Source organism: Crotalus tigris, unplaced genomic scaffold (genome assembly GCF_016545835.1).
Source record: "Crotalus tigris isolate CLP2741 ecotype Arizona unplaced genomic scaffold, ASM1654583v1 scf7180000024506.7606697, whole genome shotgun sequence".
NCBI lineage: Eukaryota > Metazoa > Chordata > Lepidosauria > Squamata > Viperidae > Crotalus > Crotalus tigris.
Window position 1 is genome coordinate 994,414 of NW_024100678.1, and position 16,912 is coordinate 1,011,325.

General features: G+C 39.9%; 1 protein-coding gene across 3 annotated transcripts in view; it reads left to right on the forward strand.

Annotated features, from left to right (window-relative positions):
* Positions 1-5,062: 5,062 nt before the first annotated feature.
* TMOD1 (tropomodulin 1) overlaps positions 5,063-16,912 on the forward strand; it is a 32,582-nt gene continuing 20,732 nt past the window's right edge. For 2 of the 3 annotated variants that reach the window (XM_039333613.1, XM_039333614.1), the window contains exons 1-3: positions 5,063-5,361; positions 10,716-10,892; positions 13,157-13,313. In XM_039333613.1, coding sequence (XP_039189547.1) covers positions 10,773-10,892; positions 13,157-13,313 — 277 coding nt within the window. In that variant the 5' untranslated portion in view covers positions 5,063-5,361; positions 10,716-10,772. The remainder of the gene's footprint in view (positions 5,362-10,715; positions 10,893-13,156; positions 13,314-16,912) is intronic. The other variant, XM_039333612.1, reaches the window with a different exon arrangement.

The following is a 16,912-nucleotide window of genomic DNA, read 5'->3' on the forward strand; positions in this document are numbered from 1 at the left end:
GTTTGCTTCTGATTGATTTTTGAACTGTTCAGTGCATATGTGTGTGTGTGTGTATATACATGTATATTTGTATGTGTGTTATGTGTATAATTCTGTTCTTAGAACAATTTCTTTTGCTTCAAATTAAAAATTGTCTGAAGTTAGCCTGCTACCGGTAGTTAGAAATAGATTTTTCCCAACCTCTAAATAAGTTGAACTTTTAGCTCATGCAGTTCAGGTAAATTGCATTGGTTTCAAACCAGATTATTACTCATAATCCATTGTATCTTCTGTCTGTAGATTTTGCTATAGGTGTATCTTGAATTATGTGTCATTAATTACTACAAATGTACTTGACTGCTAATCTGGTTATAGGCATGCCAATACTTCATGTATTTTCTTGCACTATACATTATTTAAATGCAGACCAAAAGTGTCTTGTGTGTATATATGTGTCTGCATAGCAGTCTGTATTGTGCAAAGCACACACACACACACACACACAACTTTCATTATTGTTTCATGTGATAGTTCTATTCTTAAAGAGTATTCTTTTTTTATTGAAAAGTTTTATACAAGTTTTTAACATTATCCCCCCCTAAAATAACCCCCTCCCCCCCTCACTTCCCAGAGCTGGTTACAGGGTAACAAATAAACAAGCAAATTCTAAAGAAACTTATCCAATTATACAAATAATAAAATCAATAATGTACTTTAACTCGAATACAGGGAAAAAAAACAATATAAGCATTTACAGATTAAAAACTAAAAATAATTCATAATCTACATACGGTAATATTTTTTAAACCCATATCAACTCTAACCCATATTTACTCTATATATAATATATCCATCCTCTCCTCGCTGAGGTGTTTATTTCTTTTAAACAACCATTCATCCATAATAAACGCAAAATTTTCCCTCCAATATAAACTTGGCTCTTTGCTTTTTACCCCTAAGAAAATACCCTCCTACTTAAGTTTCAGCAAACCATTCATCTTAATCACTAAAATTCTCACCAACAGAGATCATTAAAATTTAAATTCTTTTACACATCACTAAATCAACACCTATTATTCTTTTTCTTTACATCTACATACTACACAAATCATTCACTATTCCTTTAAAACATACTAAATCAAACTACCAGCCAAACTAACATTTATTATTCTTTTTCTTTACCTCTACATATTACACAAATCATTCACTATTCCTTTAAAACATCTCAAAAAAAAAAATTACTACAAAAGTTCATCATTTCCTTTTCTTTATTCCAACATCCACTTTCTGCTGTTCTTTTATTTTACGTCTATAGACTGCACGAGCCATTCTCGGTTCCTTTAAAAAAAATCTTCTGTCTCAAGAGACTGCTGCAGAGGTTCAGCCTGTATGTCTCCTACATCCAATAACATAGCACTTTCAACCAGCTGCTCTTCCAATTTTTCTTCTATTATCTCAGGTCGTAAAGATGATGGAGAGCCCGCCTTCAAAACAGAAATGTAAAAATCTTTCGCCTTTGAAATTGTATTAAGTCTGTAATATATCCCCGCATAGTTCACCACTATTCCAGCTGGTATCTCCCATCTGAACCGGACCTGACGTTTTTTAAGCTCATCAACCGAAAAAGCAAAATCCTTTGTTTTTCTAAGAATTTTTGAAGGTATTTCTTTTAAAATTATAACATCTTGAGCTGCAATTTGAAATCTCTGCTTATAAAAAACCTGTAAAATTTCATTACGAAGTGATCTAGAAAAATAAATAACCACGTCTCGTGGCAAATTCTTCTGTCTCGCAACCCTTGAATTAACCCTAAAAACTTTTTCCGTCTCTCTCAGTATTTCTTCAGGCTCAGCCCCCAAAATGAAAGCTGTATCTTTTACCACCACTTGTCTCAAATCCTCTTGCGTGTTTTCCTTCATTCCCCTTATTCTTAAAGCAAATTCCATGTTTCTATATTGTAACATAGTAATTTCATCCTGTATTATTTCCATCTTATTTTCTACTTTGTCAATTCGATCTTCCAGTTTTTCAAAATTTTCCACATCATCAATACGATCATCCAAACGATCTATATGACCAACAAACTTTTGAAACACAAAGGCTATGTCCTCTCTCAGTTTCATGAATTTATTTTCAAAAAATTCCTCCATCTCTTCTTTAATCTGTCGTGCCTTTTTTTCCAAGGCATCCTGTAAATCTTTAAGTATACATGCTGATGACGATGTAGAAGGTGGTGGTAACTTAAACTTAACTTGCTGAGCTGTCTGCATTACCGGGAAGATCGAGGCTTTAGAAGCAACAGAAGCTCCGAGATGCTTTGAATCCATTTTATTTTTGAGACCACGTTAAAAAGTCTGCTAAAATCTTATAAAATCAACAAATACCCAGAAAAAAAAGAAAAAACAGAGCAGGGGAAAAAAGACAAAAGCCCCCTTAAAAGAAAAAAAAAGAAAATTCTTGCAATTTATTTAAATACAAAATCTGTTACATTGTTCCAAATAGAAGTTCCGGTCCTTTCACTTGAATCAACATCTCAACGTCATTTTTCACCACTCTTAATTGAAAGAAGGAGAAGATAAATTCTTTTCCAGAGTTAAAGTCTCGAAATAATCCCCATTTTAGTCTCTGGTCAGCTCTGTCTGCTTTAAATTTTACTCACAAATTCATTTTAAGCGCAGATGTGGAAGCAGCGTCTATAGCTTTGCCCTGGGGAAAATCAGGACAAAGGCATCCTGGAATGTGGAGAACACCCCAGACTCCGTGGGAGCTCTCACCCCGACCACCAAAAAAAAAAAAAAACTTTGGGGTCTTGGGGAGCTCTACCACTATCTGAGGAAAGCTCACCCCTTTACCCGGGGAGAGAGGTTCCAAGCCTCAAGACAGCTGTTGCTGTCTCAGCTGGCTTTGACATCCCAGGGTGGATGGCTGAAAAAAGCCGCCATTGGCGCGGCGGTCACCACCGGAAGTCCTTAAAGAGTATTTTTAACAATACTCTTTACCCATATAATACACAGAGAGAGAAAGAGAGAGTGCGCTGAAGAAGCTGCTTGGCTGAGAAATGAAACATCTTCAAAGAGAAAAAAGAAAGTCCAGTTGCCTCAGAAAAAGCTCCTTTGGGACACGCACACCAGAGGTTTCTGCATGACACTGATTTCTGTAATATATATTCGTACTCGTATGTTAATAAAAAGTAAAATCCTATATCATAACTGCATCATACTTAGAGTTCAACAGGCCTAAACACAGAATTCACTTGCTAACTTGAACATGAGCATTTGCTTTGAGATCCAGTGGGATCTATACAAATCTTTTAAACTTTTTTTTAAATAATTTGTGCTTTTAATCCAATCCTTCAAACAGAAAATGAAGTTCTTGCAGCTATTACTGGGTTTGTATCATGGGCTACTGAAAACCCCATGCTAGCCAGTATTAGCCCATTCTAGGTTCAGGTGCATATTTATTATCAATATTTTTGTACTGTCCTTTCATTGCATTTCCAAGATCATTTACAAATAACATTCCACAATTATGATACTGTAAAGCACACAAACTAGTGAGATCCTTTTTTTAAAGGTGAAAATTCATCCTGTTTTGGAGTATGTTAACACAAAGAGTGCAAGCTTTCAAGTAATGCCCAGGCACTATTTTGAGGAAGGTTCCTAATAGAGAGATACTTTCCTCCTTACAAGAGTCCTGTTAAAATCATTGGGTGACACACTATGTGACAGGAGTGTCTGAGGTTAGATTGCCGTATGATAGAATTTTGTTTAAATCATCAAGAGCAAGTACAGTCCGTCTGATATAGCAATTAAACATCAATCTACAATCTGGGAGATACTGAATTCTAATCTTGTCTTGGGCCTAAAGCCAGCTGGGTGATCTTGGCCCAGTCCGTCTCTCACAAGCCTAGGAAGCAGACAATGGCAGGACTTGCCTGGGCAGTTAACAGGAATTTTAAAAAATGACTCAAAGCACACAAATAGTAGAAGCTATATTAAGATTTAATCTTAGGCAATCTTAATTTCCTCACTAATGATTTATGATGCCTTCTAATATCGTCCAATCATTGCAGATACAACTGTCACGGTACAGTTTTTACAATGGATGCACAGCACCATAACATACTCTTAAAGGCCATTCCCCACTGCTGACCAACTTTTGCATGATTAAGTAGAAGACAACAGCTGATAAAGCCTAACAGATTTTGCACATCTCAAGGTTACAGAATAAGTTTCAGAATAAGGAGAAAAGTACTAGCAGTGTTCCAATATCTCAGGGGCTGCCACAAAGAAGAGGGAGTCAAGCTATTCTCCAAAGCACCTGAAGGTAGGACAAGAACCAACGGATGGAAACTAATCAAGGAGAGAGGCAACCTAGAACTAAGGAGAAATTTCCTGACAGTCAGAACAATTAACCAGTGGAACAACCTGCCTCCAGAAGCAGTGAATGCTCCAACGCTGGAAGTTTTAAAGAAGAGACTGGACAGCCATTTGTCCGAAATGGTGTAGGGTTTCCTGCCTGAGCAGGGGGTTGGACTCGATGACCTCCAAGGTCCCTTCCAACTTTTTTTTTTATATTATTATTATTATTATGCACAATTTAAACTAATTGGATCCAAATTGAGGCATTGTGGAGATATGGCAAGAAACAAAAAAAAGTTCCACTTATTTGTATGTCAGTGGGGAAAGGCCCCAGTTGAAAAAAAGAGAACTTTTTACTCCCAGTAAAAACGAGAAAAATATGCAAAATAATGTGGCTTAAACGCCATGAATAATTCATTTTATTTCAAAAAAGCTCATGAGCAGCTATAGAGTAGCTTTAATCATTTAAATGCTCGCCCTTTCTTTGTCACCAGCCTGCACTTCTTTTGTCACCAGCCTGCACAGATTACAATCTTGGGAGCCTACGATCTGTGCACATAACTATATACCCATGGGAACCGCTTGTTAAATGAGGCAAAGAGTGGCAGTGGACGAAATACATGAAAATTGTTTCATTCCTGGCCGGCCAGGCTAGGACCTGAATCTATTTACGGCCACGCAACCAGGCAGTCCTTGATGCAGTATTTGGCCGCCCACCCTGGAATCGCTCTTCTAATCACAGCGACTCTTGGCTGCCGCTTCTCCTCCGCACACGCCCGCCCCGGACGCTTAGAGCGCAGGCAACGAAGAGACCCCTCAGCCAAGGCTCCAGCGGCTCCAGTGAAGTCTGGGGGCGGCCTCCCGTTCACCGTCCTCAGCTCCATGAGTGACAGTAGCGGTGGGAGGGAGTCCCCCCGTCTGCTTTCTGCGCCACGTTAGAGCTCCTCTCCGGGGCACCCGTCTCGCGACCGGCGGCGTGCGCCCTCCTCTTCCACAAGCCCACCGCCTGCAGTGGCAACAGGTATATAAGCGGGTAGAGTGGGCGGCAGGGATTGGGGGTGCCCAAGCTTTGGTGCCCCTCGAATTGAGACTCTACTTCTCAGTTCCCTCAGGAGCCCTGGCATGAGCCCCTCAAGCCATATCTGGCCAAAGCGTTCCTCTGCCACCAAAAGGGGACCGGCCTAGGAGCGTCGCCTATAAATAGCTGCTACTTCTGCTCTCGCTGCTGGGGTTTTTTTTGGGGGGCTGGGGTGGAACTGGGAGGGACAGAGCGAGGGGAGGGGGGGGCATGGCAGAGAGGAGAACCTTTGGGAGTTTCTAGTTCCCCATGACATGGCTGAAAGTTTCTGCCCTGGGCAAAGTAGAAGCAGTTGCCTCTCTGCCTCCTAGCCCTGGCCGAGGGTGTGCATCCATGGAGGTAGCTGAGCATGGAAGCGTGGCTGTTAGGTTGTTGCCTCCATGGTCAGAATTTGGAGCTTAGAAATAAAGCAGGTGAAATGTCCTTTCTCCCCTCCCCCCCCAGAGTTAAGTAATGGGGGGGAGGGAGGGAGAGAAAGCTTTGCCTGTTGTAAAGCTCAGGGCATCTGCTGTTTAAAAGGACAAGGCATCAGTAGGAAAGTTGCAAAGATTTGGGGTTCCTTCCTCTGATACTGCACAGCACACAAAGAGGATGTTTCTAAAAGATGATCCCCCTCTAACAATATATTTAGCTAATAGTATCTTACCCACATATAGGCTAGGCTAGGCTAGGCTAGTCACTGCATCTCAAGATAACATATGTGCAGGTAGCCTTTGGCTTTTGAGGGTTTGAGCCCCAAAATTTCTATTGCTACGTGAGACCATTGTTAAGTGAGTTTTGCCCTATTTTACAGCCTTTCTTGTCACAATTAAATTAATCACTGTGGTTAAGTGAATCTGGCTTCCCAGCTGACTTTGCTTGTCAGAAAGTCACAAAAGGTGATCACAGGACCCCAAGGTCATAAATATGAGCCACTTGCCAAGCATCCAAATTTGGATCATGTGTGAGGATGCTGCAATGGTGGTTAAGTGTGAAAAACGGTCATAATTCACTTTTTTGGGTGCCTTTGTAAATTTGAGTGATCACTAAATGAATGGTTGTAATTTGAGGACTACTTATATGTCAGAATGTGATGGTTGGGTGGGTGGGATTTTAAGGTGTAAGTAACCTGTTGCTGACTGGGAAATTCTGCCTATAGAAGTCTTAAACTTCCCAAGTTTGAAAAATACTGTTGTATACCACATTGAGCTGTTTGGAGGAAAGGCAGAATATAAATTATAACAAGTACAGAAATCAATAACAGTAACTATGAATATTTTGAAAAGCAAACTGGGAACTTCTGCAAACACTCCAAAATTCCTGGAGCATCCCAGATAATAGGTACTACACACACTTTTAGTAACAGTTTCTTATCAGTTGCTTTCTACTCACGTTAGGGCTAAAAAGGTTGAGGAATTATGCCCCGTCAGTCACATGAGTGGAGAACCCTTTTGGGCCTTCGAAGGTTATCCTGACTCTCCTAACTGAGTTGGTTTTGGTTTTGATAAGAATAAGGTAATGATTGTGCATATCCATGTTATAAATGAGCGGGAGAAGGTATTGTTTGATGAAAGACATTCCTTTTTATTCTTTACCCAGGACTATAGCCAACCTAATGTTGTTTTTGGCAAAGTATTCCCTGTTCTATTTTACATAATAACTGACAATCCGAGAAACTGAGTCATAAAATGTGACTGGTGGGTGGGTTGCCATGCTGCAAGACGGAATGTTGCATGAGGAAACCTGCTGGCAAGCTTAGGTTATCAGCTTTATAAGACCTGTTCTTGCACATTTACAGAAACTGTGGTTTCTTCCTATTTTCTTTAGCTTCACCCTAACCCAATACATTAGGGTTAGGGTGAAAATATAGGCTGAGGGGGAAAAAAGCTGGTTCTACCAACTGTTCAGCATACGTGAGTAAATATATTGTTTGTAAGTAAGCCTGTAAGTAAGAGCTAGGAAATATTCATCTATTGAATTTTTATGTATCAGGCTGCTCTTAACAGCCCAGGAATAGGATTTTTAGGGTAATAACTTATCCATAGGATACAGTTTGGGCCTTAAAATAAAGGCAGCAGAACTCTAAACCTTTTGTGAATTTAGGATGATACAGATTGTATATTATTTCAGCTACCATATGAAGGAGGCTTGCTCTGGGGAGAAGAGGAAGAGGAATATTTTCAACAATTACATCATTGGAGAACGCTACCCCAGTGTTTCTCAGTCTCAGCAAATTTAAGTTGTGTGGACTCCAACTCCATGGCTGATTTGGGATTATTGGGAGTTACTGAGATTGAGAAACACTGATAGAGTCCAATTCCACCAGCTGGAGCCCCACTCTAAGGCAGATGGGCAGATAAAGAAATATGAAATATAAACAAATAAATAAATTCCCTTTTCAGTGCAGGAATCTTGCAGCTATAGCATCCGTGACAGATGGTTAGCCTTCCTCTACTTGAATACTGCCAGCAAAGAAGGGCACATCAGCCAGTTCCCATCTGACTATTAATAAAGATTAGACAATTTAAGATTTATAACCTGTCTTCCTAATTACAGTTCTCATATGCTCTATTTGGAATATTTGGCTGTATTTGATTAAATGGGACAGGCAGTTTTGTTCTTGAGTTTTGTTTGTATAAGCTGGGTGTCTGTAAGTACTTGCTGGTTTTGTCTTTTTGTCCTTGTTCTCTCCTGAGCTCTTCAATCTTTTTCTTCTTTTTTTGGGTTGGGCAGCCCATCTTTAGTCATAAGGGCCAAAAACATGTTGCCGAACTTACTGTACAATAGTATTAGGTGAAAAATACACGAGACCTGCAGTGGAATTCTTAAAATTGAACCAACATTTATATTTAATAAGATATCAAATTTGCTATTGTCAATATTGTCAAGCCAAAAAGATCTGATATATGTTCTAGGTCAGGGGTAGGCAACCCAAAACACTCAAAGAGCCACTTGGCCCGTTTCCCACCAAAAACAAAACACCGGGAGCCGCAAAACCCTTTTGATATCTAAAATAAAGATAACACTGCATATATCCTTTTTTACCTTTATTATAGGTGTATGTGTGTGTGTGTACATACATACACACACACACACACATTAAAAATAAAAGTAAAAATATGACTCTTGGGAATATCCATACTATTAAAACAATGATAAAGAGAATGCTTTAAGAGAATAAAATTACATACACACACAGGTAAAAAAAGGATATATGCAGTGTTATCTTCATTTTAGATGTCAAAAGGGTCTCTCTCTCTCTCTCTGTCTCCCTCCCTCTCTATCTGCCCTTGGTCTGCCACTCCTCTTCCCCCACTCTCTTTCTTTCTCTCTCTCTTTCTTATCTCTCTCTCTCTCTCTCTCTCTCTCCCCCTCCCTCTCTCTCTCTCTCTCTCTCTCTTTCTTTCTCCCCCCCCTCCTATCTGCTGCTCACCTGGCAAGCTTCAAGCTGTTGTCCAGCAAGCTCAGGGGTAGGCAACCTCGTCTCTTTTATGACTCATGGACTTCAACTCCCAGAATTCCTGAGTCAGCCTTGCTGGGCTAGCTAGCTCTTTCCTGCCCTTCCTGCTTCCTGCTTCCTGTAGAGACGCAGCAAAGGGAGGAGCTCCGCCCAGTAAGCTTTTCAGCTCCTCGGAGAACACTGTGAGTGCACTCTCTTTTACACACACACACACACACACACAGAGAGAGAGAGAGAGAGAGAGAGAGAGAGAGAGAGAGAGAAGCAGGGAAGCGCAATTGCCTCTCTCTGTCTCTGTCTCTCTCTGCAAAGGCAGAGGAGGCTGGGAGCCACAGGGGAAGGCTCAAAGAGCCGCATGCGGCTCCGGAGCCGCAGGTTGCCGACCTGTGTTCTAGGTGGTAAATCACATTTTTATATTTATTGATACATTTAAAAAACTGCATTCTACAGCGAAATGTTTTGTTTATTGGTGACTTCAAGGCAGTTTTTGACATCTGGGGTCTCCATGGAAAAGGCCCTGCAGTTTTCTTGGCACAATTTCAGAAATGGTTTGCCATTGCCTGCTTCCGAAGTTTGAGAGAGTGTGACTACTAGCCTAAAGTCATCCAGCTGGATTTGTGTCAAGACTAGAACTCACAATCTCCTGGTTTTTAGTCCGATTCCTTTACACCAAACTGACTTCTTGAACTGCCATTAAGGATATCATATTTCGGCTGTAAACAGAGAGTCCTCATTCCACATACACTTACTCATTCAGGAACCAAAGTTACAATGGTAGTGAAGGTGGGTGATTTATGATGGGGCCCCCCATAGTTGCAGCTGTCACAGCATCCCATAATCATGTGATTGCCAATTGTAACTTTCACTACCGGCCAAGCATAGTCAAGGGGGAAGCCAACAAGAGGTCACAAATGGCAATCACATGACCGCAGGATGCTATGATTGTATGGGACTGCCAGAACTGCAGCATGTCAGTGCAGTCATCTGATATCACTTCTTATGACCATTTAGTGACTGAGGTCTCGATCCTAATTACGTGAGGACTACCTATACAGAAAACAGATTTCAGCAAAGCATTAATTTTTTTTCTGTATCTGGTGTAGCCTTTCATGGCCTGTATCACTTGGGCAGTGTGGAGATGGACAGTGTTGATCTTCAGGATTTAGTGATCACAGTCAAGACAACATATTTCCTGATGTTGCCCCTGCAATAGTGGTTGGCATCTTCAGATGTAAGGTGGTCTGCTAAAGCAGCCGTTTCCAACCTTTCCAGCTTTGCAGACCAGGGGGGAGGGGAGTGGGGATGGTTCTGCATGAGCAGTGGACACGTGTGCACATGCAGCTCCTTTTGCACGAGAGGCTGGCATGCGTAGCCGCTGTTCTCACAAATGGAGCTTTGTGTGTGCACAAGCTTGCCTGCTGTTCAACCAAGTGGAGCTATGCACGTGCTTGCCCTCTGCTTCCATGGCCCAGTTCTGAACAGCCCATGGCCTGTTAGTGGGCCGTGGGTTGGGAACCTCTGTGCTGAAACAAACCACAGGCAACTGATCAGGGAATACAGGGATTGAGTAGGCTTCTACCAGTATCAGATGCCTGACTTTTAATTGCTATTTAGCCAAGCAGATGTCCAACTGGTGCAGGTCAGTGTGGTTAGGTCTCTGATTGGTTCTTTGTGACCAATCCTGATCAGTAATTTTTGAAGTGCTGATCCCTCATTGGTTCTTTTTTTGTTCTGGGTGCTGGTTTTCTGTATCTCTATGCTGCCATCTAGTGATTATGATCAACTTGGTTTTTGTATTATTATAATCCTACCATCATGCAACATAAGTTTCAATATTTCTAACTTTTTAATCATCCAGGTCCTATATTTTGGGAAGAAGAAGATCCAGAAAAGATCAAAAAGTCAATTCTCCAAAATGTCATACAGACAAGGTTTAGAGAAATACCGAGATCTAGATGAAGATCAGATCCTTGGAGCATTGACAGAAGAGGAGATTAATGTTCTAGAAGATGAGCTACTAGAACTGGATCCAGATGTAAGTATTTTAAAGAATAGTTCTAACTGGGTGCCTGGAGGCTCTGGGGAAGAATAGGCTTAAACTCAATCCTAACAAGACTGAGTGGCTGAGGATTGTAGGGTCTCCTGAATTGATGGTTTCCAATCTTTAATTCTGGATGTGTGTGTGTGTGTGTGTTGTATTTCCCCAAACACAAACAATGGGGAGTCTTCCTAAATTCACAGCTGCTGTTTGAAAATTAGGCAGCAATGGAGGCCAGGAAGGCCTATTCACAACTTTGTGTTGTATGTCAATTATGCTCCTTCCTGTGCCAGCCAATACTGTCCATGTTTCACTCATGCTTAGCTATCTCTTGAGCAGATTAATATGTTCTTCATGGGGCTTCAAGGCACCACATACATTGTCTAAATAAATAAATGGGGTTCTCCTAGAAGAACATCCGGAAGCTGCAGTTGGTCCAGAATATAGTGGTACAAGCGATTATAGATATATACAAATTGCACTGGCTCCAAATATACCTCTGGCTGTAATTCCAGTAATTCATTGGAAAATGCCAAACGGCTATGTGTTTTATTTTTTTATATTGTGTACTTAACGTATTTATTTTATTGTAATCTGCTTTCTTGCTTATATGTGTGCCTTCGAGTCAGGGTTGACTCTTGGTGACTACCTGGACTAGCCCCTGCAATTTTCTTGGCAAGGTTTTTCAGAAGTAATTTGTCATTGTTTCCTTCCTATGGCAGAGAGAGAGGAACTGGTCCAAGGTCACCAAGTTGGCTTCATGCCTAAGGCAGGACTAGAATTCCCAGTCTCCTAGTTATATCTTGATGCCTTAACCACTACACCAAAATGGCTCTAGAAATGTAAACTATCTAGAATCATATAAAAAATGAGATAAGCATCTATATAAATAAATAAATTCAAGGTGCCGGTGGTTTCCTAGACTTTCATGGCATGGGACTGGCTGTCAGCCACACAAGGTACACCTGTTAGCTTTGTAGGGTAGTTCAGACTGAACTACAGCCAGAAGTACTAGCTCTATCTTTATTATAAGGTTACTTCTTCCATTCCTTACTTTTACTCACCTGATATCTAGGTGAGGGTTAATAGGTCTCTTTGGAGATGCTTTCACCACTTCTCCTCCTTTGCACTCAGAATTTCATTTGTCAGACCACTATTTAGGCTGCAGCTCTTCTTCCAGTCTCTCAAGATCATTCTCACAAGATCAGACCAGAAAATCAACTCCACAGGAATTATAGAATTATACTTTATTAGGAGAGGCTATGATAACAGAAACATGCAAGTCTGACTGTGCTTTTTCTCTCCTTCTCTTAAACTCCCTCAGTCAGAGAAGGCCAGCCTGAGTTTCTGTAGAAGAGAGAGATTGGCAGAGCTAGGAGGAGGAGTCAAGCGAGGCATCAGTTTAGAGTCTCTATGTAGTCAAAAGAGGACAAAGTCCAACCCTCCTTGAATGCCTTTGACTCTTATCTAGTTTTACCCAGGTGCAAACTATTAATCTGAAAATCTTCCTGTGCAGAGGCTTGCACAATAAATCAGTAATTTGGAACTTTCAGGTGTGAACTTGGTTGTTTGCACCTAGCAGTTTCTTCTTAATAGTATCTTTGTTCCCAGGACTTAAAGGAATGTTGTTGTCCTTGGCCCCCCAAAATTTTTTTGAACCATTTCTGAATATTTGCGTCAAGGCCACCTGTCCTGTCCCTTTGTGCCATTTTATCTGAGGGCCTTCTCTTTCCAATGGGCTCCAGTTGGCCCATCATGTTTGACAGAAGGGGCATGCTCTTGGTCCGATTGATTAGAGAATGTTCTCTTGCAGGATCCAGGAAATGTGCTATGTCTAGTATAACCTCTACCCTTTGGAACATCATACACTTGAGATTAATTTGGTCCTGACTCTGCTGGACTTTTGGGAACCTCTCAATCCCTGGCTGTAACTCAGGGATGAAGGATGGGAGGTTAGTTGAGCCCATGGAGGATTATTTGATTGATTTGTTATCTTGTCTTTTATGCTTTTGTGCTTCTGGTTTGTTTTCCTTATTTTTTGTTATTTTTCTCTATAGGTATTTTAAATGTTGTTAACTTGATGGTCAATTGAACAAACTAACTTTTCTTCACATATTTTATGATTTTGTGAATGCTATTCCAATTTGATAGCTAGACACTGCTAGCATGTGGGGGGTTCAGGGAGATTTAATTAAAAAAGATAGGGTGATGGGTGGTGATCATGGAGCTTGTATGTTTTTTCTCCTTCCTCCAAAATATAGAATGCAATATTACCTGCAGGAATGAGACAGAAAGACCAGACCAAGAAAACACCCACAGGCCCTTTTAATAGAGATGTTCTTCTGGCACATTTGGAGAAGCAGGCAAATGACACCAAAGACCGAGACGATCTGGTTCCCTTCACGGGAGAGAAAAGAGGTAGGAGATTAACAGGTGTCAATGATATTTGAGGGGTTTTTTTTCCCCCTGGGAATGTATGTTCTAGAATTTAGATGAAGCTGACCAATGATTGCCCATAGCATTTTCATTCTAAGGTGCATCTGTTATATATTTTGCATGTTCAGTGGGTTTGGGGATTCAAAATCCAAGATAGGATTGTAGCTGTAATATGTACTAATATGTAGGAGTCAGTTTGATTTAGTGGCTAAGACACCAGACTTGAAACTGAGAAACTGTGAGTTCTAGTCCCACCTTAGCTATAAAAGCAAACTGTGTGACCTTGGGCCAGTCATTCTCTCTCAATCTAATCTACCTCATAGGGTTATTGTGGTGAGGAAAATAGGAGGAGGAAGGAGTATTAGGTATGCTTGCCACTTTGAGTTACTTATAAAGAAATATAGGCGGGATAAAAATCTAATAGATAAATAAATGTAACTGACAAGCATATGGTTTAGCCTTTTGAGACATTCTCCTGAAAATCCTATTGAAACAGAACCTTATTCATTTTAGTAATGTTTGCTCAGAAGAACTTCCAGTTGGATTGTGAGTGGAAGATGGGGAGCACATAGATTGAAATTCAGGCTCTGTTTACATAGAGTTGCTAAATCCCTGGGATGTTATTCTTTCAAATATTTCCTCACACATTTTGCAGACCAACACAAGATGCAAAAGCTTGGGTGAATCAATATATTTACATAAGCCCACAGGAATTGGATCCACTATCCATTAGAGCTGCCCAGACTCATTAAGAGCTGGGCAATATATAAATTTAATAAGTTATGGTTGGTCATACAGCCAGATATTTAGTATGAATTTGACATTTTTGTCTACCAAGGCCTGAGATAGGCAGATTTTCTTTAATAATATTAAAAGTATTGTCGCAGGATGTAAGATCTTCCAAGTAAAGCTGCCTTTTGCAATTGACTGCTGGTAATTTTGTCAGTTCCGATGTTCAAGTAGTAATAGTAGTAGTAGTAGTAGCAGCAGTAGTAGTTATTATTATTATTTCTGTTTTATTTTATATCCCCATAAATGCTGAGTAGCAAGGACACCTCCATGCCAGCAAAGGTTATGTGAAGCATTCCAAAGTAATCAGTTTAGTCATTGTCTGTAACAAGATGGTGGACTAGATAGAGTTTGAGTTTTAACATTTTTATTCCCACTCAGAGATCATCCTTTAAATCCTCTAAAATGCTTCCTGGAATATATTAGCCCTTGATATAATCTGAAAAGGAGGTTACACTACTAATATTTAGACTTTTATTTTGATTAAGTATGCTGAGTTTAATAAGAATGTGGACCAAAAAAGTACGATACAGAAAAGTTTTAAAATAAGCCACAATTTCCTATTTTGTGTACATCTCACTAGACGATAGTGCAATTTAATGCAAAAAGAGAGAGAGTCGATGATAGAGCTCCTGTAACTGTTGTGTAAAACAAAAAAGTCACCCTCGAGTTGAGCCCCTATATTGATTACTTCATGGATGTGTAATTGTATTTTAGGCAACAATTCAGCAGTTGTTTGCTGTTGCTTTCTGGAATGCTGTTTCGACTTCCCCCTCTAGTTTCCAATCCTGGGATTGCCTGAAAAGAACCAGGTCTAACTTGCCCAACTCAGATTGGTGAAGTGGTTCCACCCTATTAGGTAACAGTTGTATAGAAGATGGCATATCAGCAGGTGTATTTGTCATGCGAACAATGCCTGTTCAAATTCCTCTCCCTCCCTCCCTCCCTCCCTCCCGCTCTTCCTTCCTTCCTTCCCTCTCTCCATCCCTCTCCATCCTTCCTTCTTTCCTTCCCTCCCTCCCTCTCTCGCTCGCTCCTTCCTTCCCTCCCTCATCTCATTCCCTGCCCAGGGATCTATGTTTAAGAGAAAAACAGATGATCAGTAATCAGTGAAGCCACAGAAATAGACATCTCAAAATAAATAATTAACTTGGCATTCTAAGAATGTATAAAAATTTCAACAGGATATAAAAATAATCTCTCCAGAATCCTTTGGTCTAATTTTATATCCAATTAGGCATTTCTGCCAATTTACAGATACTTGTCTCTTATTGATGGAGGGTGTACATCTTTCCATTATTTAGCCATAATTAATAAGTTCATGAATTTTGTCAAATTAAGGAAGGGCAGCAATGGAAGATGCTACTTCTAATAATTATGATGTATTTACTATTTCCTTCAATACTCACTCTTTATCAGGCATCTCCATTTCTTACGAAGTAAATTTGCATTGGCTGATCAATATTTTCATTGTTTAAAATATAACTTTAAATACGCTTTATCTAATTCTGCAGGTGCCATGCACCATCAAGAATACAGTTTTATATTGTGCTTCCCATACTGATAAGCCTAAAGATATTCTTAAATACATCCCAAAAGTGAAATGGGACAAATCGCCACGGGCAACTTGCCGTGGCCAACTCACTGCTGCCGAGTTGCCACGGGACAGTTCAACAATTTTATATAATTATTTAAAATAATTTTAAAAAAATATTTTAAATTTTGTCATTCACATTTCATTTTGCCCCTCCTTTTGCATCCGTTCTTTAATGATTCTGTTCCACCATTTCTCCAGTGGCCAGTTGCCCCGCAGTGAATTGTCCCGTTGGCCATGGCAAGCTGGCCACTGTGCGATGGCTGTGGCTAGTTGAAATTGTATTTTATGTTCGTATTGCCTTTTACTTTAAAATAAAATCTACTTCAAGGACTAGAATAGTGATTGTATGGCTAATGCTCCTTAGAAGCAAGCCCTTCTTCTATAACTTTGTCCTTTCTTTCCTTTACCCTCATGAGAAAAGGAACAGTTGCTTCAGTGTGAGCCTAAATTTAGTCTTGCTCCACCAACCAGCTGGACCGCCTGGTCCTTGTCTTTTGTTTCATGCCATTTCATAGGAAGCAGGAACAAAAATAGCTCCAGTGTCACATCTCACGCCTGGAGCAGCACTTTTCTCCCCCATTCCCCCCCCCCTTTTGACTGCATTGTTTTATAAAAAGGAACCCCTTTCCTTATGTTTGTCCTATCTTATGTCTTGCTTTCTTGTTTTCCATTCCAAAACAAACCAACCCAAAACAGACTTTGTCCTCTTTTGCAAGAAAAAAAAAATTGGCAAAGAAATACAAAACTGTTCTAATTTTGTCCCTTCATAATCTTTATTTTCCCTTTATTTTGCAGTAAAGATGGCATTTTCACCACTGCATACACACATTTCTTTTGTCCTGAGATTTTGTTTTTAAAATGAAGGACTTTTCATTTTTATTAGTTTTATTATTATTTTTAGTATTAATATTGTTTAACAATTTGGATATTGTATTGTTCAAGAATTAGGATATTAACTTGTTTATATTATTATGTTTATTTTTAATTTGTTTATTTTTATGTTAAAGGGGAGTTAAAGCGCGTTATGGACTTGGTTATTTACATAGTTGGCTAATGTTAGTTAGAGTATGATTATTATATTTGTTACCCTGTACTCAGCTCTGGGAAGTGGGGGAGGGAGGGGGGGTTTAGAGTGGGTGGTTTTTGGGGTGTATATTGTAACTTTTATAAAACTTTTCAATTAAAAAAAATGAAA